This window comes from Scyliorhinus canicula, chromosome 13 (genome assembly GCF_902713615.1).
Source record: "Scyliorhinus canicula chromosome 13, sScyCan1.1, whole genome shotgun sequence".
NCBI classification, from domain to species: domain Eukaryota; kingdom Metazoa; phylum Chordata; class Chondrichthyes; order Carcharhiniformes; family Scyliorhinidae; genus Scyliorhinus; species Scyliorhinus canicula.
Genome location: NC_052158.1, coordinates 136,565,304 through 136,589,286, shown reverse-complemented (window position 1 = coordinate 136,589,286; position 23,983 = coordinate 136,565,304). Strand labels below are relative to the sequence as shown.

The following is a 23,983-nucleotide window of genomic DNA, read 5'->3' as shown; positions in this document are numbered from 1 at the left end:
GCTGCACCCAGACCCAAAGGACGCGAGCTTCCATTAAGCAGGACCGACCATAGAACCCAAGGCCGTTGCTATGACGCACCCAGGCGCAACCGAGACACGCCACTGAACCGGAACACCAAGATGATGGCCACAGGCTGCGGGCTGGTCGACATGACCAGGGCTGGGAAACCAGACAGGCCTGTGAAGGCGTTTTCCCTGCCAAACCTCCAGGCATTACCGCACCCCTAGAGGCCATACATACTATGTCGAGGACTCGGAGGATGCATGCCAGCAGTTGCTTTGTGTTGCTACCCTTAGGGTCGCGCCCAAACAGATTGCATTGCAGTTGAATGGACACTCCATTGAAATGGAGCTCAATACCGGAGCAGCAGTCTCAGTGATCAGCCGTCGAATATTTGCCATAATCTGGAACGGTCTGCAGACTATGGACCTTCGGGACACGGATGCCCGATTGGCTACATACACTGGAGAGCCTTTGGCAATATGAGGGCACCACCCATGTGACCGTAGCATGTGGGGACCAATCGGCATATTTAGCTTTGGTAGTAGTCCACAGTGGAGGACCCAGCTTAGTGGGCCGGGATTGGCTGTGCCAGTTTAAATTGGATTGGCAACGGGCCTGCATGTAACCCCACGGCCCGGAAGGAGTGCTGGCAAAATTTCCTGGTGTCTTTGCGGAAGGCCTTGGCATGATAAAAGGAGCAGTGATCAAAATCAGTGTGGATGAAAATGCACAACCATGTTATTTCCGTGCAGGCCCACTACGGCCCAAGGTCGGCACAGAACTGGATCGCTTGGAGCGCTTGGACATCATCCGCCCCATCCATTTCACTGTTTGGGCCAGTGGATAAAATCTGACAAGTCCGTATAGCTGTGTGTGGACTACAATGTGACAGTGAACCAGGCTTCTCACCTTGACCATTACCCAGTCCCCGGCAGCGAGAACTTGTACACCAAACTCAGTCAGGGAACAACGTTCACAAAACTCGATATGAGCCAAGCTGGTCCTAGATCCAGACTCTCGGGGCTTTGTCACAGTTAACACTTACAGAGGGTTGTGCAAAAACACCCGGCTGCATTCGGGGTTTTGTTCGTCTGTGCGATTTTCCAACATGATGGAAAACATCCTATGGGGCCTACCCAAGGTGACTGCGTACCTCAATGACGTACTCAACACCAGGACTTTGGACAAAGAACATTTGCAGAACCTGGCCAAAGTCCTCTGGCATTTTGAACAGGCCGGTGTCTGTCTCTGCAGAGAGAAGTGCATTTTAAACGCCCCTGAGGTCGCCTATTTAGGGTACCGGGTAGACAGACACAGCCTTCACCCATGGAAGACAAAGGGGGCGGCATGGTGGCACAGTGGTTAGCACTGCTGCCTCACAGCATGAGGGACCTGGGTTCAACTGTCTGTGTGGAGCTTGCACACTCTTCCCGTGTCTGCGTGGGTTTCCTCTGGGTTCTCCGGTTTTCTCCCAAAGATGTACAGGTTAGATGGATTGGATATGCTAAATTTCCCTAGGTGGGGTTACAAAGATAGGGTGGGAGATTGGGCCTAGGTTAGGGTGCTCTTTCAGAGGGTCAATGCAGTTTTGACGGGCTGAATGGCCTCCTTCTGCACTGTAGGGATTCTATGAAAGTGCGGGCCATCCGGCAGGCTCCCACCCCTTAAGGTCCGACCAAGCTCCGCTCCTTCTTAGTCTCGTAAATTACTATGGGAAATTCATCCCCAACCTAGCCACGCTGCTTAGGCCACTAGCTAAACCAATTGTTGAAGAAAGGACACCAGTGGAAATGGGGCCACCCGCACCAGAAGCCGTTCCAAGAGGTCAAGCGGTGGTTATCATCTGAGAAGCTGTTGACATTTTGATTCAGGAAAACCACTTCTCTTAACGTGCGATGCTTTCCCTTTTGGCATGGGGGCAATTCTCGCACATGGGATGCCCGATGGGTCGACACTGAGCGGAACTATGCCCAAATCAAAAAAGAGGGCCTGGCTGTCGTATCTGATGTGAGGTGGTTCCACCAGTACGTTTACGGCCACGCATTCATGGTCTATACAGACCACAAGCCTCTGCTTGGGCTGTTCAAAGAGGATCGAGTGATTCCCCCAATCATGTCTGCCAGGATCCAGTGGTGGGCTTTACTCCTAGTGGCGTACGAGTATTCACTGGAACACTGCCCGGGCATGCAGATCCCACATGCCGACGTGTTGAGCCATTTGCCCCTCTCCACTAGGTGCAGTTATCCCGGGTCTGACACATGCTCCAGTACGTGCAGCAACGCAATGCCCTGCCCAACGACCTGCAGGCCTATACGACAAAATTCCTGGAGCTGAGCGTGGAGAACAGCGTTTTGTTGTGGGGGACATAGGTGGTCGTCCCGAAACGCGGTCATGCGCATTTTCTACAAGACTTCCACAACGGACACCTGTGGGTTTCCAAGATGCTTGCCCGCATCTATGTTTAGAGGCCCAGGATAGACTTGGATAGCAAGAAGATGACCCAGCGCTGTGGCCCTTGCCAGGAAGATCCTAGAAGGCCCCACCTGCTGCTCTGATGCACCCTTGGGAGTGGCCTAGAAAACCCAGGTCCCACGTCCACCTAGACTGTCTGCCCATTCCAGAGGACAACATTCCTCATCATGGTGGATGCCCACTCAAAGTGGTTCGAAGTCCATAAGATGCAGACCATGACCACAATGGCGACCATGAACAGACTGAAACACATATTCAGTACCCATGGCAGATCTGAAGTGTTGGTGTCCGATAATGGCGTTGCATTCACCAGCAGGAAGTTTGAGTCGTTTGTGGCTTTGAATGGAATTCGACACATCTGAACTGCCCTGCATCAACCGGCCTCAAACGGGTTGACTGAAAGGGGAGTCCAAACATTCAAAAGGGCCATGAAGAGACTGGCCACCGGATTTTGGGAAATGCATTTCCTTTTCAGTTACTGGACAACCTCTCATGTCACCATGGGAGTGGCACCGGTGGAGTTACTGATGGGGAGTCGGCTCAGGACTCGCCTCAGTTTCGTCATTCCGGACGCAGGTGCTCAGATCCGCCAGCCACAGGACCACTCTGTGACGGACACTGGTCGGTGCATGCAGCTGCACAACTTCAAGCCAGGAGACGTAGTGTACGTTCGTAATTTTGACACCAGCGCCACATGGATACCGGGCGTGTTGCTCTGGGCAACTGGTCCGGTTTCCTAATCGGTCCGTGCACAGGCTCATGAAGCCAGACCCCACCTCAGCCACCGCTATACGCAAGAACCTCCAGAACATGCTCAGGACCCGTTAGTCCGGATCCACCCATGATCTCTGTCACCCAGAATGCCATCCGGATCACCAGACCGATCACCGTCACCTCCGCCTGTCGAGTCCCAGGATGCTGAGATGCTTGATGCCTCCTCAGTAAATTTCAACACCGAGTCCGACATGGGCATAGGCCGCCCAATGGAGTCATCCAGCCACTTCCATTGCTGGCACTTTTACCGGCTGCATCACTCCGACTTCTGAGTATAAAAACCCTGACCTTGGTGCAGGTCAGGGAGTGTGGCCCTTCGAGGGGAGGCGGTGTAGCTTTGTGATTTTGTGTATATCGGACTAAGCCTTTGTTCATTCCTATCCTACGGTGTGTTCCTGCATCTCTTCTGTTGGATTCTACAGTTGTTCCCTTTGAGATTTGGTATTCTTGCATCTGGTCCTGAAGAGTGCAAGACAAACAGCTTCAACAGTATGTCTCTTTTTTGAACAATACTCAAGCTCTGTACGACCAAGCAACTCTTTTGATATAGTGTCCTGACACTTTTGGGATGCACTTGAATCAGGTTAGGAGGAGTCAGAAACCCACTCACTTCTAATTAACAACTGGTTAAACTCACTTTTACTGATACTAGCTTTTTAAAAATAATAATAACAATCTTTATTAGTGTCACAAGGAGGCTTACATTAACACTACATGAAGTTACTGTGAAAATCCTCTAGTCGCCAAACTACGATGCCTGTTCAGGTGGGGGTGGATCATTTATACTGGATTAGTATTCCAGCCTTCTGGATTACTAGTCCAATAACATAACCTCTACTCCACAATACCTTCTATTTTGTCATAAGGTCAACAGGAATGCAAGGACTAAACCCTGCAGTTGTCTACCCAGCACATTCCTTCTGCCTGGTATGCCACCTATCGCGATTACTTTCTTAATATTTCTTTTATCCAACTTCTGATTCAGTCTTATGCTCCATCTTAAATTCTCATGATTCTCAATTTTATCAATAGTAGCTCACATGGAACCCTTTTGAAGGTTTTCTGAGAGTACTAATAAACTATATCATTATGTGTTCCATCAACGCTTTCAACTGATAACATCTTCAAAGAATCATCATCTCGATCCATCCAAAACTTTTCCTATCTTTGAAAGTTACATTCTTGCATAATTTCTTTCCTGTCAGAAATTTAGTCGATGCAGTAGTGCACCATAAAATCATAGAATTTTCAGTAGAGAAGGAGGCCATTCAGCCCATCGAGTCTACACTGGCCCTTGGAAATAGCACCTGATGCCTCCACCCCAACCCGGTAACCCAGTAACCCTTCCTAACCTGTTGGACACTAAGAGCAATTTAATATGGCCAATTCGCCTAACCCGCACATCTTTGGATTGTGAGAGGAAACCGGAACCTGGAGGAAACGCACACAGACATGGGGAGAATGTGCAAACTCTACACAGAAATTGGAATTGAACCCAGGTCCCTGGCGATGTGATGCAGCCGTGCTAACCACTGTGCTGCCTCTTTGTTAGTTACTCACCTAATATATGGCACAATCAGCTGGCTGTTCTCAAAACTCAGCCAATATTTGTTTCAAAGTTGTTCTAGAAATATAATTTATAGCAAGATATTACTCGCCACTCCTAATAAATCAAACTAGAATATTTCATTTTGTTGATGCCAACATCCAATGTAATTTTTCACTCAAAAGACAAAAAGTTATGTTTGTTCTTTAGGATGCATATTCTTGGTTGAACTGTTTCCAATAAAAACAGGCAAAAAAGGTCATCCAATGTATCCTAATTGTTATCACTTGGGAAGACTAAAAACTTATTTTTTGGCATGAAGCTATATTTGGCACTTATTTCACAAAAAGGTTATCTTGCCCACATCTGCTGGCTACATCTTGGAACAATTTCCAGAAACAAGCAATGTTTGGCTTATCGATGAGGGGCAATTTGCTATTAGGCAGAACTGCATGTTTTGTTTTGTCTGGGCTGAGTGTTATGTACCCAGGATTGCCAGCGGTATAAATAGGTGAAAATAAATGATGAGGAAGGCGCACAGAAGTTGTAGAGGGTGCAGACAGGCTGGGTGAATGGGCAAGAACACGACAGATAGAATACAATATGGAAAGTGTGAAGTTATCCACTTTGGTAAGAATAATAAAAAAGGGGGATTTTCACCCCCCCCCGTGCCCCCACCATGCACGGTGAGTTTTGTGGCGGCGGAGGAAGCTCACCATTGGCCTGAAGATCCCACTGTTGTCAACGGTGTTTCCTGTTCTATGCATCCCCTGGAGTTGGACTGGGGTGAGCACAGTAAGAAGCCTTATAACCTCAGGTTAAAGTCCAACAGGTTTGTTTGCAATCACTAGCTTTCGAAGCTCAGCTCCTTCATCGTGTGTGAATAAATGGTAGGGCTTATTTTTTTTCAAAGAGGCTGGAAGAGAAGAAGCCTTACTTCAGTTATTCAGAGTATTGATAAGGTCACACCGGGAGTACTGTGGAGCAATTTTGGTCTGACGGGTTGCGATCCGCTTTGAAAGCGACAGCTCCTCTCAGCTCGAGCTGACGGGGTTGTTGTACGCACGCGCGGTGGCCGGCAGTTTGCCCCGCCCCCAGGGGGAGGGAACGAACGTGCAGTCGCGCGCGCCGCGGCCCCGCCCCCTCCCAACTGTCCCGCCCCCGCCCCTCCCCTATCGAGTGCCCGTCGACGGATGTGAAGGATGCAAGATGTACAGTAGGCGAAGGTTGGCGGCGAGTCATGGCGGAAGACGATAAAGCGGTTCGCATTTTACAGAGCCTGAGGGGCAAAATTTGTGAGTCCACGTTAGTTTCTATTTCCTCCGGCTCATTCAAATAGGCTCTCCTCCCTCCGGTTAGTCTTGGCCCTGCCCGCGGGCGCCGGGATCTGGAGCTAAGGCACTGGGGGAGAGAGAAAGCAGCCTGGGAGGCTCCGGCTCAGCAGCGTCTCTTGCCCGCCGCTCCCTCACAACCCCCTTCCCTTCCGAACACACCCTTTCCCCCTCAGAACCCCCCCTTCCCCTCAGAACCCCCCCTCCCCCTCAGAACCCCCCCTCCCCCTCAGAACCCCCCCTTCCCCTCAGAACCCCCCCCTTCCCCTCAGAACCCCCCTTCCCCTCAGAACCCCCCCTTCCCCTCAGAACCCCCCCCTTCCCCTCAGAACCCCCCTTTGCCCTCAGAACCCCCCCTTGCCCTCAGAACCCCCCCCCTTGCCCTCAGAACCCCCCCCTTGCCCTCAGAACCCCCCCTTGCCCTCAGAACCCCCCCTTGCCCTCAGAACCCCCCCCTTGCCCTCAGAACCCCCCCCTTGCCCTCAGAACCCCCCCCTTGCCCTCAGAACCCCCCCTTGCCCTCAGAACCCCCCCCTTGCCCTCAGAACCCCCCCCTTGCCCTCAGAACCCCCCCCTTGCCCTCAGAACCCCCCCCCTGCCCTCAGAACCCCCCCCTGCCCTCAGAACCCCCCCCTTGCCCTCAGAACCCCCCCTTCCCCTCAGAACCCCCCCTTGCCCTCAGAACCCCCCCTTGCCCTCAGAACCCCCCCTTGCCCTCAGAACCCCCCTTCCCTCAGAACCCCCCCTTCCCCTCAGAACCCCCCTTCCCCTCAGAACCCCCCCTTCCCCTCAGAACCCCCCCTCCCCCTCAGAACCCCCCCTTCCCCTCAGAACCCCCCCTTCCCCTCAGAACCCCCCCCTTCCCCTCAGAACCCCCCCTTCCCCTCAGAACCCCCCCTTCCCCTCAGAACCCCCCCTTCCCCTCAGAACCCCCCCTTCCCCTCAGAACCCCCCCTTCCCCTCAGAACCCCCCCTTCCCCTCAGAACCCCCCCTTCCCCTCAGAACCCCCCCTTCCCCTCAGAACCCCCCCCCCCCCCCCCCCCCATTCCAATCCGGCGTTCTGAAATGTAGGATACATGTACTTAGAATCCATAGATTTCGTACAGTGCAGAGTGTGGCCATTTGGCCCATCGGGTGCACTGACTCTCCAGAAGTGCACTCTACCTCTGCCCACCACACCCTCCAACTCCACACAGATGTCATGGCCAATCCATCTAACTTGCACCTCGTTGTGATTTTGCGAAAGGAACCTTTCCCGTAACAGCCTCCCCGAACAGGCGCCGGAATGTGGCGACTAGGGGCCTTTCACAGTAACTTCATTTGAAGCCTACTTGTGACAATAAGCGATTTTCATTTCATTTCTTGCTGTAGAGCTAATTTCAATTGGGGCTGGTTTAGCACAGGGCTAAATCTCTGGCTTTCAAAGCAGGCCAAGGCAGGCCAGCAGCACGGTTCATTTCCCGTACCAGTCTCCCCAAACAGGTGCCGAAATGTGGCGACTAGGGACTTTTCACAGTAACTTCATTTGAAGCCTACTTGTGACAATAAGCGATTTTCAATACCTCATAAATTAAGAATGGTGGATTCTGATTGTACTTCTGTGTGGAAATACTTTTGATATGTTATCTCATTGTAGCCAGCAACTTAGTTGCAATGACTTTTCATGCTCCCAAACTCTTTTCTATCCCCGGCCCCTTCCTATTTCTCATTTAAGTGCTATTCCTTGAGGACACCATCCAAAATGAATTTTTACATGTATGTCAATGATGCTTAGCTGTACCTCACCACCAGCTTTGTCAGCTCCCCTGTTGCTAAATTATCAGATTTCTTATTGGACGTATTATGTGGTGTAGTAGAAGAGTCACTGGACTATTAATCCAGAGGCGAAGCTAATACTCGTTGGACATGGCTACGTGGACAACAAATGCTGACCTTGCCAGTGATACCCACAATGACATGTAATCATTTTTAAAAGTCCGTTACTGTATCAAGAACAATTTCCTCTGCTTAAATATTTGGAAAACGCAAGCCATTGACTTCAGTTTCAATACAAGCATTTGGCAGCTGACTCTATTCCTGGGAAATGGTGGCGACTAACTCAGACTGTTGAGAACCTTGTTATCATTTTTGACCCCGCATTGAGCTTCTGACCACATTTTCATGCCATTGCTAAGACTGCTTATTTCCACCTCCAACATTGTCTGACTTCGCCTCTGTCTCCCCTCATCCCCTGCTGAAACCCTCATTTGGCCTTAACTGCCAACTTGACAATTCTAGTGCACTCCTCGCTGGTTGCCAGTATTCCGATGCTCATCATCTTAAGCTCCAAAACTCGGGTGCCTAATTTTATTTTAAATGTGCTTAATTTTATTTTCATGAGATGTGAATGTCGCTGTCAAGGCCAGCATTTATTGCCTATCCCTAATTGCCCCTTGAACTGTGTCACTCACTCGGGCCGTTTTTCAGGGACATGAGTTTGATTGCTGGCTTGGGTCGCTGTCTGTGCAGAGTCTGCGCGTTCTCTGTGTCTGCGTGGGTTTCCTCCTTGTGCTCTGGTTTCCTCCCACAAGTCCCGAAAGACGTGCTTGTTACGTGAATTGGACATTCTGAGTTCTCCCTCTGTGTAGCCGGATAGGTGCTGCCTGAGTGTGGCGACGAGGGGATTTTCACAGTAACTTCATTGCAGTGTTAATGTAAGCCTACTTGTGACAATAATATAGATTATATTATTATCCTAATTGTTCCATTATTGCAGAATACCACCACAACACACTCTTTCTTCCTTTAAAATGCTCCTTAATTCTCTGAAACCTTTGACCATCCATCCATCCTAACATTGCCTCATGTAGTTCAGTGTTTAATTCTGCTTTGTAATGTGAAATGTCATGGGATGCTTTGTTATATTAAACGTACTATATAGTTCATCTAGAAGGATGATATCTGGTGACATGACCTTTAAAATGAGCATTTTACTATGTTGCTTATGACTTGTGAATTCTTTAGTATTAATAATATGGCCTTTGGGGTAGTTCTTAGACAACAATGTGTGCTTATTTGGAGTCCTATTTCATACCAATATAGAATGAATTCTGATATAAATTCTGATAGGTGACATAGGGGCTTGCTGTTGGATGGTGATTTTGGGTTTCTGTGGTTTATAATGCTTTTATTGCAAGGAAGGTCGTTTACTGTGGTCTTTACATTAAATAAGGAAGTACTGTCTTCATAGAAAAGCTTATTTTTCACTCTACATGTAATTCTTAGTTCCAAGCAATGCAGACTTGAACGTTATGTTAGATAACTGGTTTAACCATTCACTGGCAGGACCATGTAAAATACTGGTCCTGCTCTCGTCTGCCAAAACTGCTTATTATTTTAGAATAATCTCGAATGCAAAGATAATCCCATGCCTCTCCATCCCATTACAAAGAATAAGGTCTTCTCGACTCCCTCTTTCCTGCCTTCTGCACCCTCATATCAAACAAATATGAGGAGCTCATGGATTTCTTTGCCACTAAATTGAGGCCTATCATTATAACTGCCTTTGTGGGGTGGCGCAGTTGTTAACACTGCTGCCTCACAGCGCTGAGGACCCGGCTTCGATCCTGGTCCCGGGTCACTGTCTGTGTGCAGTTTGCACATTCTCCCAGTGTCTGCGTGGGTCCCGCTCCCACAACCCAAAGGTGTACAGAGTAGGTGAATTGGCCATGCTAAATTGCCTCTTAATTGGAATTATAAAAAAACTGCCTTTGAGTATTCGCTTGTCTTGGCTTACTGGGCCAAATGCCCCTTAAAGGCCAACCCTGCTGTAGATCTGAACTCTTCTTTCTCTCCTAGCTCTCCTTGTATCCTCTCTGAACTCATCATACCTGAAATCCACCAAACTGCTGACCATTCAGCATGTCTTCTGTGTTCCCCATGTTAGCTAATACTGTTACTGGTTCCCTCTCCTCGGGTAGTATCCCCCATGGTCCCTTCAAATATGCCATTATCACTCGTGGAAAAGAAAACCATGACTCCTCTGTCCTTTCAAACCACCACCCCAACTCCAACCTCCCTTTCCTCTCCCAAGTCCTTGAACATGTTCTCACCTCTCAAATTTGTTCCCAACTTTCAAGGAACTCTACATCTAAATCCTTGGAATCAGATTTCTACCCTGTCATGGCTGTCATGGACAGGAGGGTGGTCAATTTAAACTGCCTTGATTTCCCCAATCTCTCGCTGTCTGTAAACAGAACGGTTTTTAAAATCCTGATTTCCCCCTTTATAAATGGTGTATTTTCTCCAACCCTCAAATTTGGAAATGTTCCAGTCCTCTATTAATCATTTGAACAGCAACTCAAGGTAAGATGAAATTAAAAGGGTTGGTTTATTTTTACACCCACACATGCGAGAGGGATTTTGCAACCCCCACCCCTTTTTACACTCCCAGAGTAAATTGAGGATATGGGTAGAGGATTCCTGGTACGTCCACAACAAAATACAAGTATATGTCCAGAATCAGAAGTCAGCTGACGTTTCCATCCGAGGGGAGGTTGACTGGTTGTAAAATACTCTTTTCCCCTTTTCCCAGAGCGACATTTCCACAATTGGAGAAGACACGTAGAATGAGTTAAAAGCAAATTACTGAGAATGCTGGAATCTGAAACAAAAACAGAAAATACTGGACAATCTCAGCAGGTCTGACATCATCTGTGGATATAATCGTAGAATTTACAGTGGAGAGAAAAGGAAGCTAACATTTCGAGTGGAGAAATCTTTACCTAAGCTAGAGAGAACAGGAAACGGGGTCCATATTTATACTGTAAAGGTGGGTGAGGTGTGTGGAGCAGTGGGGCTGGATAGGAGACAGCGATAGGTGGAGATTGACAAAGATGTCGAGGAGAGAAGACAAAAGGAATGTAAATAAGGTTAATTAAGGCGAAGAAGGATGCTGACAGTGGCATATAAAGAGATTAGAATGTGTGAACAAAGGTGAGCAGTGTATCAAAGAGCAACTAGGAACAGTTGGTCCAAGCGGAGTGGGGGGAGGGGAACAATGGTGAGGGAACAACAGATCACTGGAAGAAATGAAAAGAAATTGAAAAAGTCCAGAAGGCTGTAACATACCTAATTGGAAGATAAGATGCTGTTCCTCTACTTTGAGCTGGGCTTCACTGGAACATTGCAGCAGGCCAAGGATGGTTATGTGGACGTGAGGGCAGGCTGATGAGTTGAAATGGCAAATGGGGTAGTTTGGAGGCACGAGCTCCAAGGTTCCAGCAGTTGGCAGTTTAATGAGGGTCCGAGGTCTTTTGCTGCCACCAGCTTGATGATACAGTACAGGCTGGTGTTCTTTTCATGTTGGAGGTCAAAAACAGTAACAGCTGGAATTCCATTCCAGCAGACAGTATCACAATGCAGCTTCGGGGAGGTCATGTGACACTTGCTCAATGTTGGACACAGGATGACTGGAATCTTGATGTTTAATTAGAATTAGATTCCTTTCGTTTTTGGAGACGCTGGTGTCAGGTTGACTAACTGGTGCTTTCTCAAAACCGCTGTGTCAGGACTGCTAATGCTTTGGCCATTAACACCATTATGGGAGATTAAGATCTGAAGGATTTCCTTTGCTCAAAGTTGGCTGGAACAGGCTTGTTGTCCTGTGGCCATTGTTATTTTGAAACTGCTACAAGATATTCGGTGACCAACCAGAGACACGTTGTTAGCTCAGCCTTTTTTTGAAAAAGTATACAAAAAGGGCAGCACTGTAGCATGGTGGTTAGCATAAATGCTTCACAGCTCCAGGGTCCCAGGTTCGATTCCCGGCTGGGTCACTGTCTGTGCGGAGTCTGCACGTCCTCCCCGTGTGTGCGTGGGTTTCCTCCGGGTGCTCCGGTTTCCTCCCACAGTCCAAAGATGTGCCGGTTGGGTGGATTGGCCATGCTAAATTGCCCGTAGTGTCCTAATAAAGTAAGGTTAAGGGGGGGTTATTGGGTTACGGGTATAGGGTGGTTACGTGGGTTTGAGTAGGGTGATCATGGCTCGGCACAACATCGAGGGCCGAAGGGCCTGTTCTGTGCTGTACTGTTCTAACTAAAATAATCCAGTTTATGAATTTTTAAAAAATCTTTCCCGTCACAATTGTGACAGTACTGTGGCCCTCATTTAAGCCATAAATTATATTTTATGACTGATTGTGGTAAACCATCCCCTTCAGCGTAATGAGTCTGCAGCCTTTTATATGGTTGATTATCCTCCTTGAGTTCATAACAGCAGAATTAGGCCATTTGGCCCATCGAGTCTGCTCCGCCATTCTATTATGGCTAATATGTTCCTCATCTGTTGCCTAAAAAGCCTCAGACCAAGAGCTGGACTGCAAAATCAGCCAGAGCAGTTTCTTCCGAGAACACATGATCTAGGAGCAGGAGTAGCCTCCCGAGCCTGATCCCATCATGGCCTCAACTCCACTGTGCTGCCAGTTCTCCATAATGCTTCAACCCATTACCGATTTTAAAATTGCCTAACTCCCCCTGAAATTTACTCACTGTCCATGCATCCACTGCAATCTGAGGTAGCGAATTCCACAGATTCGCAACCCTTTGGCAGAATAGTTTCTCCTCAAATCTGTGTTAAATTTGCTACCTCTTATTCTATGATTACAATCTCATTTTAAAATGCCCCACAAGAGGAAGCATCAGCTCCAAGTCTACTTTATCCATACGTTTTAGCATCTTGTATACCTTGATCTAATATGTAATTTGATCTCCCCTCATTCTTCTAAACTCTAGAGGGTTTAAGCCTAAACTGTTCAATCTCTCCTCTTATGACAAACGCCTCATCTCTGGAATCAATCTAGTTGAACCTCCTCTGAACTGCCTCCAATGCTACTACATCTTTCCTCAAATAAGGGAACCAAAACTGTGCACAAAGCTACAGGTGTGATCTTGTATAGTTTTATCTCAATTCATTTTGCTATAAATGCCAACATTCCATTTGCTTTCCTTAGTTGCTGCACCTGCATGCTCATCTTCTGACTCGTGCACAAGGACATCTAGATCCCTCTGCATCAGAGCACCTCAAAGTCTCTCCCCATTTAGATAATAAGTTGCCTTTCCATTTTTTCGTTCAAAATGCATGACCTCGCACTTGTCCACGTTGAATGCCAACTGCCCACATTTTGGCTCACTCTTCTAACCTATCTATATCCATTTGTACGGTTCTTATTTCCTCATTGCAACTTACTGTCCCACCTATTTTTGTCATCCGTGACTTTGGCTATAGAATCTTCTATCCCTGTATCCAAGTCGTTAATATAGATTGTAAATAGCTAGGGCGCAAGGACCGAACCCTGTGGCACCCCACTAGTTACATCTTGCCATCCAGAAAAAGACCCATTTATCCGGACTCTGTCTCCTGTCCGTCAGCCAGTCTTCTAGCCAAGTTAATAAGTTACCCCATATCCCATGTAATCTCACCTTGTGAATTAACCTTCTGTGTAGCACCTTATCAAATGCCTTCCAGAAGTCCAGATATACTACAGCTACATATCCCCATTATCCACTTTGCTTGTTACATTTTGAAGAACTATAGCAAATTAGTCAAATTTGCCCTTCAAAAAACCATGCTGTCTCTGAAGCATCTCTGAAAGCGCTTTGGCTTTCCAAATGTCCTGATGTTACATCCTTGATAATTGATTCTAACAATTTTCCAACCAGAGATGTTAAACTAACTGGTCTGTAATTACCCACATTCTGCCTCTCTTTGAATAAGAGCGATAGGGTAGCATTTTTCACGTGTCCAGGGAATTTTGGAATATTATAACCAATAGATCCACTATCTCTTCTGCCACTTCCTTTACCACCCTAGGATGTAGACCATCAGGCCCTGGGGACTTGTCTGCCCTCAATCCCAAGAGTTTGTGGATTACAGTTTCCCTATTGATGTTGATTGTTCCCAGTTCCACCCTTTCTATTACCTCAGAATTGCCCATTCCTATAGGAATGGTACTGATGTCCTCCACCGTGAAAACTGAGGCAAAGTATTGATTTAGAATCATTGCCATTTCTGTGTTCCCCACTATTAACTCACCAGTTTCATCTTCCAAGGGACCAACATTCACCTTAGCGACTCTCTTCCCTTTTATGTACCTGCAGAAGCTTTTGCCGTCCTCTTTGATATTCTGCGCTAGTTTTTTCTTGTAATTTACCTTGTCTCTTTATATTACTTTTTTAGCATCCCTCTTTATGTTTGAAAGTTTCCCAATCTTCCAGCCTGCCACTGGCCTTTGCAATATACTGTAGTATGCCTTAGTGTTTGTCTTTATAATGTCCTTGACCTCCTTGTTTAGCCACGGATGTTTTTTTTACCCTCTCACCATTTTTATTCCTCACTGTTGTGAGGAATTGAGTATCTCCTTAAACAACTGCCACTACTCATCAGCTGTCCTACAGTCCTGCCCAGTCTACTCGGGCCAAATCTGCCCTCCATGCCTATGTAATTTCCTTTGTTTAATTTCAGAAAACTAGTATGGGACTCCGCTGTCTCGCCCCCAAACTAAATATTGAATTCAACCATTCTATGGTCACTACTACCTAGTGGATCCTTAACTATGAGGTCATTAATTAATCCCCCCTCATTACAGAGTAATAAATCAAGAGTAACCTCCTCCTTGGTTGGTTCTCCAACATCCTGTTCCAGGAAACAATCTCAAATATATTCAATTAACTGCCTCCAGGCTACCCTTGCCAATTTGATTCTTCCAGTCTATGAGCATATTAAAATTACCCATATCTTTCTTGCAAGCCCCAGTATTTCCTGGTTTATACTGTGCCCCACTGTAGAACTACTGTTTGGGGACCTGTAGATTACTCTTGCCAAGGACTTCTTCCTTTTGTTATTTCTTATTTCTACCCAGACCGATTCCACATTTTGATCTCTAGTGCTCAAGTCATTTCTCATTTTAGCACTGATCCCTTTCCTCACCAGCAGGGCTACGCCACCGCTTTTTCCTTTCACCCTATCTTCCGAAATACTGCGTACTCTTGGCTATATAATTCTAAGATCTGATCATCCTGTAACCACATTTCAGTAATCCCCACCAAGGCATAACCTTTTGTTTCTATTTGCTCCGTTAGCTCATTATGTTTGTTACAGTTTGTTTTAAATTTCCCTATTCACCTATTCTCTCCCTCACTTTTATTTTCTGGTTGCCATCCACCACATTGATAACCTGCACTATTACCACCTCCTTTAAATTGGGTTTTCCAGTTTCCCCTACAACTGGAATCCAGCTGAGTGGGGCTGCCTTCGCCTGGTTTCATGCTTATCTATTCAATTGTGACCAGAAAACCACCTATAAATGGCTTCTTTTCCCACTCCCACTGTAGTCCCCAAGGATTTATCCTTGTTGCCCCTTGTATTTCTTAGCTACATGCTGCCCTTCAGTGATATCGTTCAAAAAAACCTTCTGGTTTCATGTGCTCTGATAACAACACACAGCCCTACCTCACCACTACTTCTCAACTACTCAAATAACAAGATTGGCCCAGTGCTTGTCTGACATCCAAAAATTCACCTGAGGAAGGAGCAGTGCTCCGAAAGCTAGTGTTTGAAACAAACATGTTGGACTTTAACCTGGTGTTGTAATACTTCTTATTATCCAAAAATTGAACAGAAGTCTCCTGCGCCATATATTGGGAAGACCAAAGCTATTCCCTTTGGACTCCAACACAAACTCCATTCCACTCCCTACCAACCGACCTGAAACTGAGCCAGACTGTTCATGACTTTGATGTTATGTTTGAAAACAAATGAGTTTCTAACCACATAGCTTTTCCATTTCCACCACCACCTGACTTCATTCCAACTTCAGCTGATCATCTTCTGAAACCCTCATTAAAGGCCTTTGTTGCCTCTAGACTTTACTGGTTGACATGTCATCTTCCAGCTTGAGTGAACTTTAGCTTGTCTAAAAGTACCTGTATCCCAGCCTGCACCAAGTCCAGTTCACCAGTCTCCCATGTGCTCATTGGCCTATATTAACTCCAGGTGAGGGTGGCACAGTGGTGCAGTGGTTTGCACTGCTGCCTCACGCCCCCGAGGACCCGGGTTCGATCCCGGTCTCGGGTTACTGTCCGTGTGGAGTTTGCACATTCTCCCCGTGTCTGCATGGGTCTCACCCCCACGACCCAAAGGTGTGCAGGGTAGGTGATTGATCACACAAAATTGCCCCTTATTTGGAAAAAAATGAATTGGATGCTTTAAATTTGTGTCAACTCTTCCATTTTAAAATTTCCACCCTTCACATTCCTCTGTGGCCTCCTCCTCATCTTTCCTCTAGCCCTACAACCCTGAGTGTTCAGCCATGGCTCAGTTTGTAGCACTGTTGACTCTGAGGTAGAAGTTTGTGGGTTGAAGTCACATTGCAGGGCTTGACCCTCTGTTGCGGTATTGAGGGAGTGCTGTACTCTAGGAGCTGCTGTTTTTTGGGCGAGACCCTGTTTGTCCTCCCAAGTGGATATCAAAAAAACCCATGGCATTATTTGAAGAAGAGCAGAGGAGTTATCTTGATGTCCTGGCCAATATTTACCCCTCAATCAACATCATGTAAACAGACTATCCGGTCATGATCACATTGCCTTTTGTGGGAGTTTGCTATATGTGAATTGGCTGCCATGTTTCCAATGTTGCAGCAGTGACTACACTTCAAAAGCACTTTATTGGCAGTAAAGTGTTTTGGAATGTCCAATGGTCATGAAAGGCATTATATAAATACAAGTGTTTTCCTTTTTTTTCAGAAATCTCTGGGCTCTTCTGCAACCTCTATTTCAATCAGTCCACCATTGTAAGTGCTAGGCTCTGACATTCTCTCCCTAACTGTGTCCATCTCTAGCTTTCCTTTAAGATGTTCCTTGAGATCAACCTCTTTGACCAAGGTTTTGGTCATCTGTCCTTAAATTTAGTTTCTGTACCTTCTCCTGTAAGGCTCTTGGGATCTTTTACTACATTAAATATACCATCTAATTGCAAGTTGTGTGTGTGTGTGTAAATATATATGTCATATCACTGTATTTTAGCCGACAACTGTTGCGCAGCTTTTCAAACACAAATTGTTTTCTAAATGCTTGTTAATGAGGATAGTGGCCTTCAACACTTCAACTGCAAAATACTTAACAAAAATTATTTTTTAATTGTTAGTTGTGGGATAAAATTTGCAAGAGATGACTGCATCTCTCAATTTTGCTAATATCGCTGACACAATTTAATGCGGATCAGCTTTAGCAATTTAGATATGAAGAAAGCTGTGATAAAAGCAAGAAAATAGTTTGACCAGAAGATGAGAGACTGATGTAGACCAACTTCATCAGAGATTAAAGTAGATGAGGGGAGGCACGATATCTGAAAATCTACAGTTGCCCTAGCAGGTTGTGTTCAGGGTGTGGGGGTGGGGAAGGAAATAGCAGCAGCATTTGGGATTGCAATCCATGTAGCCGAGAGAGACATGCTTGAAAATGTCTTGTCTTCCCACTGAGGCTGGCAGAAGGGACAACCCACTGTGGAGGGTTGACAGTGTTGAAATTAAATCTGTAGTCATAGGACCAGAAGACTACATTCCCTCTGTTCCTCAGTGTAAGGTTGCTAGCTCCTGCAGGCTTCAATGTTGGTACTATCAGCTGACTCTTTTCATCTCGCTCCTCTGAAGTTTGGGAAAAGGAATTCCTTTGTAGGGCAAAAGATTTTGTTTGAGTTCAGAGTGGCATTGAAGGTCGGCTCACCCTTGTATTATTTTAAAACTTTCTGAGAGCGGCAGTCCTGTTCATTGATGCTGTCTGTTTATTTTTCTCATTCCCATTGTTTCCACTGTAAGTTACTGCCTATTTTGCAGCTCAGCTACTTTTCATGAATAGTATCTGTGAGGGAGAAAGAGACATTTTGCTGGTGCGGCAAAAGACGATTGGCCTTCTCCTTGTATTCGTAGAAGCTCCCCCTCGAGTGCCGCAGCTGGTTCACTGCCTTGCCCATCAAGAGCCGGTCAAAGTCCATCTGCAGTTTCATCTTACTTGCCAGAAACTCTGGTGTTGGGGCAGTAGAGTACTGGCAGTCCACCGTGAGAATAGAATGCACCAGCCTCTGCCTTTTCACCAGAACAGATTTACCCTTATGTGCCCTGTTAGATATTACCCCCACCCCCAGGGCCAACAAACGGCATCAACGCTTCCCACAACAAAACCGCCTTGTTCCTATTGAACTCCATGTATTTCCCAATGGCGGAGGACATACTCTCACGAGGTTCCTTGTCTGCCAGCAATGCTGTATTCAATCTCCCCATGGGACGTGGCTCCAACATTAGATCCACAAAGTGCGGCACACGATCCAAGAAAACAATCTGCAGTTACCCCGTCCCTTTCACCCCAGGAAGAGACATACCCACCATACAGAAGTTAATCTGGGAGTAGACCCGAGGGACATGAGGAAAAAAGAAAACTCCTTATCCCTCGGATACATAAATTTCCACGGGCCCCCTTGCATTCCACGTTATCTTAGGGGATTTTCTACCCCTCCCGCCCGGAGTCGGCTGTACCCACTGAGTGGGGTAATTTAGCTGACACTCAGCGAATGTCGGTACCAGGCCCTGCCAAGATGGCCACCAACCCCTGCATAAAACCAGAACAAAGAAAAATAAACCGTCACCATCAGCAGTTTACCCCTCCCAGCCAAGCCACAGCCCAATAAACAACCAAAAGGAGGACAAAGGCACCTATCCTACCCCCCACCCACTGCAAACAAAGCCAGAACAAAAATCTTAAGCTCATTACATAAAAGAAAAACCCTAAAGTAATGAGCTGCAGATAGCCTCACTCCTCCGCTCCTGTTCTAAATTCACAGCTAGCGGCAGGCACAGGGTAAAACCAGAAACTTAATCATACCAACAACCCGCCTCCCTGCCCACATACAATTTTAATACAAAAAGGTAGAGGGAAAAAGAAAAACAACACCCATCCTACTAACAACCCCCAAAATACAAACTAAATACTTGTCTAGAAAAACACAACCCCCAGCAATTCCCCATAACCACGTCCCCTCACCTATAAAACAGCAGTCCTGCCATTGGGATACAAATGTCCCTAACAATTCATATATTAATTTGCCCCTAATTCGTGTTTCTTTACAAACTCTTCTTCCAGCGCATCAAAAGTAATAATCTCTCTCTTTAATGGTCACTCGAAGATGGGACTGGTACACCACACCAAATCGCACATTACTTTTGTACAACTTGGCCTTGTTGAACGCCGCACTCCTAGCCAGCTCCACTGCCAAGCACTGATATATCCTGATGGCTTGGCCCTCCCATCTAGCGTCTCAATGGTCCTTCGCCCACCTCGGGACCCATTCCTTATCTTCGTACTTGTGAAACCTGATGATCGCCCTTGGTGGTTCTCCAGACCGGCGTTCCTGCCTTAGCGACCAATGAGCCCAGTTGAATTTAGGAGGGGGTGGCAATCCTACCTCTGCCAATTTCTCCACCGACGAGATTTGAGGAGCTTCCGAGTCCAACGTCACCTCCTTGCCCGACTGCAGTCTTGTGTTATATTTGTTGGGTATTTCTTCGATGTGGGGACCTTATCCCATCGATCTAGTAAAATTCCTTCCTAATCACCCACAAGCTGGGCGAAAACAGATGTTCCCTGGCGGTAGCCACTATGTATGCGACTGCTCACCACATAGCTACCACGCGAAGTCTGATTTACTATTGTTTTTTTTTAAATTTAGAGTACCCAATTCATTTTTTCCAATGAAGGGGCAATTTAGCGCGGCCAATCCACCTATCCTGCAGTTCTTTTGGTTGTGGGGGTGAAACCCACACAAACATGGGGAGAATGTGCAAACTCCACATGGACAGTGACCCAGGACCGGGATTGAATTTGGGACCTCGGTGCTGTGAAGCAGCAGTGCTAACCACTGCACCATCCTGCTGCCCTGATTTACCATTGTTAATGTAGTTGTCCTTTTTAATCTTGTTCATTGTACTTGTTACATGTTATCTTTTGTTTATCTGCCGTCTCCTAATCTTTGTCCCCCCTTGTGTGGAAGCATTTGAACACTATTTAGTCTTCAAAAACACTATCTTCAAAAACATTATAATCTTATGCAGATAGTTAATATCTTTATGATGAGAGCAGGAATGATGTATTAAATAATTGAGGCTGTTGTGGCTCTAAACTTTCTGGGTAAATAGTCGAATCCTGGAACCAATGCATATCGGGAAAATTTTAAAAATAAATTTACTATTGGGTGGCATTTGTCAAGAAATATCACTCTTGGCTCAATATTTTGGACAAGGCCTTGTGTGATGCTTTAGTATTTGAAGTTTACCAAATTTGTACAGCCTTTATAGGAAGTTAATCCAGCTGCAATCTTGCCACACAGTATGATGAGCTTCCTACCACACACCGTGCGACAGCATCAGCTTATCGAGCTGAACCTCTCCAAACCAAAATTTACTGGTATGCCATGACCATTAATTTCACCTGGAGGATTGCAAAACATATGACTGTTTATGACATGGAAATTTCTAACTCCCTTTGCCTCCTGAATTCAGTTTTTTTGTCAATGTTTGGACCAAGGCTATAATGGGCGTCAGTTAGCAGGCTATGAATGAGTTAATACCGCTATAGACAGCTCTGTCGAGGACACCTTCCATCACTTTGATTGGAATAGATCAATACTTCTAACCATTTACAAACTACATAAAATTTGGTAAGCACTGTGATGTGAACTACAGTCTTGTGTGAAATTAATTTCTTTATCCAAGCTACAATATTTTTAAAAATATCAACAATGCGCAGATATGATTTATAGAAAGCATTATGGCAATTTTGAAGAGACTAAGCTGAACCAAAGAAATTTGGATTAAAGTTCAAATTTCTGCATTGTTGCCTGCATCAGCACACTTGCCTCTGAGGAATTGGTATTAGGACAGCTGCTTTTCCTGATGTATGTTAATGATCTTAATTTTGGGTGTCCAGGGCACGATTTCAAAATTTGTAGATGACACAAAATCATAGCATTGTGAACTCTGAGAGGATAGTGATAGATTTTGAGGACATAGGCTGGTGGGATGAGGGGACACGTGGCAGTTTAAATTTAATGCAGAGAAATGTGAAGTGATACCTGTTGGGCAGAACACAGTGGCAATGTAAGCTACTGTGTTCCAATTGTGGTAAAGGGCACAAATCTAAAGAGGGTACAGGAGCAGATGTGTATATATGTACTCAAATTGTTGGAGGTGACAGGTCAGCTTGAAAAAGTGTTAAAAAGGCATAAGCCATCTGGGGCTTTATAAATAGGCATAGAGTACAAAAGTAAGGAAGTTATGTTGAGCTTTTATGAAATACTGGTTTGGCCTCAACTAGAATATTGTGTCCAATATTTAGCACCACAAGATGCATAAGAATGTTTGTAAATGGATGTGGGACTTCAGTTACATGGATGGTATGGGGAAGCTGTTTTCCTTAGAGAAGAGAAGGTTGAGAGGTGTTTTTTATTTAAAATAAAATAATTTAGAGTACCCTATTCATTTTATCCAATTAAGGGCAATGTAGCATTGTTTATCCACCTACCCTGCACATCTTTGGGTTGTGGGGGTGAAACCCACACAAACAAGGGGAGAATGTGCAAACTCCACATGGACCGAACCTGGGACCTCGGCACCGTGAGACAGCAGTGCTAGCCACTATGCCACTCTGCTGCCCTGGAGGAGTTTTTTTTAATATAATCTTTATTCCTGTCACAAGTAGGCTTACATTAACACTGCAATGAAGTTACTGTGAAAATCCCCAGGTAGCCACATTCCGGGGCCTGTTCGGGTACACTGAGGGAGAATTTAGAATGTCCAATTCACCTAACAAGCACGTCTTTCAGGACTTGTGGGAGGAAACTGGAGCGCCCGGGGGAAACCCACGCAGACACTGGGAGAACGTGCAGACTCCACACAGACCGTGACCCAAGTGGGAATCGAACGCGGGACCCTGGTGCTGTCAAAACAACAGTGCTAACGCGCCGCCCTGTACCATTGATGGAGGTGTTCAAAATTCCCATTGAGGATGCCGATATAAGAACCAAAAATGACACTATCAAAACAGATTTATACTGACAGTGGTTAGGATCTGGAACACGCTGCCTGAGAATGTGATGGAGGCAGATTCAGTTGTGGCTTTTAAGAGGCAACTGAATTATTAGCCGAAAAGATTAACATGGCTACAGAGAAAGGGTCGATGGGAATAGCAGAGTTGCTGTTGTAGAAAGCTGGCACAGAAATGCTGGACTGAATGGCCTCCCATTGAGTTAGAAGGTTCTGCATTCAGAGCAAAAATGTAGTTGAGGCCAACAATTCAGGGATGCTATTTTTTTTTTAGATGAGTTAATATGAAGCTCCGTTTGCTTGTTCAGGTTGATATGACGGCCCAAAGCATTGAAAAAGAATAGGATACATGTCCTGATCAATATTTATCCCTCAACCAGTATTCCCAAAAAGGTTACTCAACATCTACCTCAGTTACAATTTGTGAGATCATCTTGTCTGGAAATTGACTGCCAAGTTTATTTGCATGATAACAGAAACTATATGTCAAAACAAATTAATTATCTGTGAAGTGCTTTGGAACACCTTGACATAAAATCGATATAAATGCAAGTTTTTAAGAAAAATTGCCATATACTGACGGTTTTTGGTTTCATTGCCATTTATCTCCTTTGACTTTGCCCATGGATTAATGCATGACTTGTCCCTCATTTCTTCTGGTTGTGACATCAATATTGTTTTGTCATTGTATGAAATTGTTTGTCACCAAATGCTAATTATTCAGTTTGTAGTCAGTGTGAGATGTACTTAAGCTACCTTAAGCCATATTTGTATATCAAAATCTTTTTAAAAACGAAACAAATTCACTTTCATTTACCCAGTGTTCACAACCTAGTGTGAAAACGAACTTGGTAACTTCTCCTATGACGAGTTGCAACACATTTCATTTTTTTTAACCCTGTATTTTCAAATATTTTGGTTCATTTAATTTTTATCCTTCTATCTCATTTGCCTGATTACCTATTTGTTTGTCTGAGTTGACAGACTTGTTATTTAAGCTGCCTGGGTGACTTGTCCAAATAGTACTACTATGGAGAGGCGGTGACATAATGGTATTGTGACTGGACCCGGGTCCCCACTGCAGATGGTGAAATTTGAATTCAATGAAAATCTGGAAATAAAAGTCTAATGATGACCATTAAACCATTGTCGATTGTTGTAAAAACCCATCTGGTTCACTCATGTCCTTTAGTGAAGGAAATTTGCGTCTCCTGGTCTGGCCTACATGTGACTCCAGACCCACAGCCCATATACAAAGACTCTTAACTGCCTCTCGAGGGAAATTAAGGATGGGCAATAAATGCTGGCCCAGCCACCAATGCCTATGCCCCGCTAGCGAATAGAAACACATTGTGCCAATTAAATTTTTATAGTGCTTCTATGATCATTAACTGGGGAAAAGTATAATGAATAATATGTACTTTTGCTATTGATGAGCTGGAGAATGGGCATGCATGTGTAAGGAGGCTTAGTTGAGTATAAACGATGGGCAAATAATGACTGCGGCTTTTCTGGGCCTGTTTGTTGTGACCGTAAATCCCTTTATGGCTGCTAAATCTTGCATGAAGGAATAACGGAATATGAGGTGGCAAAATCCTCCCCCATTGATGACATAATTAGGTTCACGCCCGGTGAGGGTTAGGTTCTCCCAATGTTGGTGGGAATCACTACTGGTCTCAAAACGAAAGCGAGTTTTGCTGTCCATGCGGGAACCTCGGAGGTGTAAAGATTT

General features: G+C 45.6%; 1 protein-coding gene across 2 annotated transcripts in view; it reads left to right on the top strand.

Moving 5' to 3' along the window:
• Nucleotides 1–5,969: 5,969 nt before the first annotated feature.
• The window catches only part of rasa2 (RAS p21 protein activator 2), a 204,215-nt gene continuing 186,201 nt past the window's right edge, over nucleotides 5,970–23,983 (top strand). Inside the window, exons 1-2 of one of the 2 annotated variants that reach the window (XM_038815284.1) lie at nucleotides 5,970–6,091; nucleotides 16,907–16,953. Coding sequence is in view for 1 of the 2 variants with exons in the window: in XM_038815283.1 (XP_038671211.1) it covers nucleotides 6,037–6,091 (55 nt within the window). In the remaining variant the exon portion in view is untranslated. The remainder of the gene's footprint in view (nucleotides 6,092–16,906; nucleotides 16,954–23,983) is intronic. The other variant, XM_038815283.1, reaches the window with a different exon arrangement.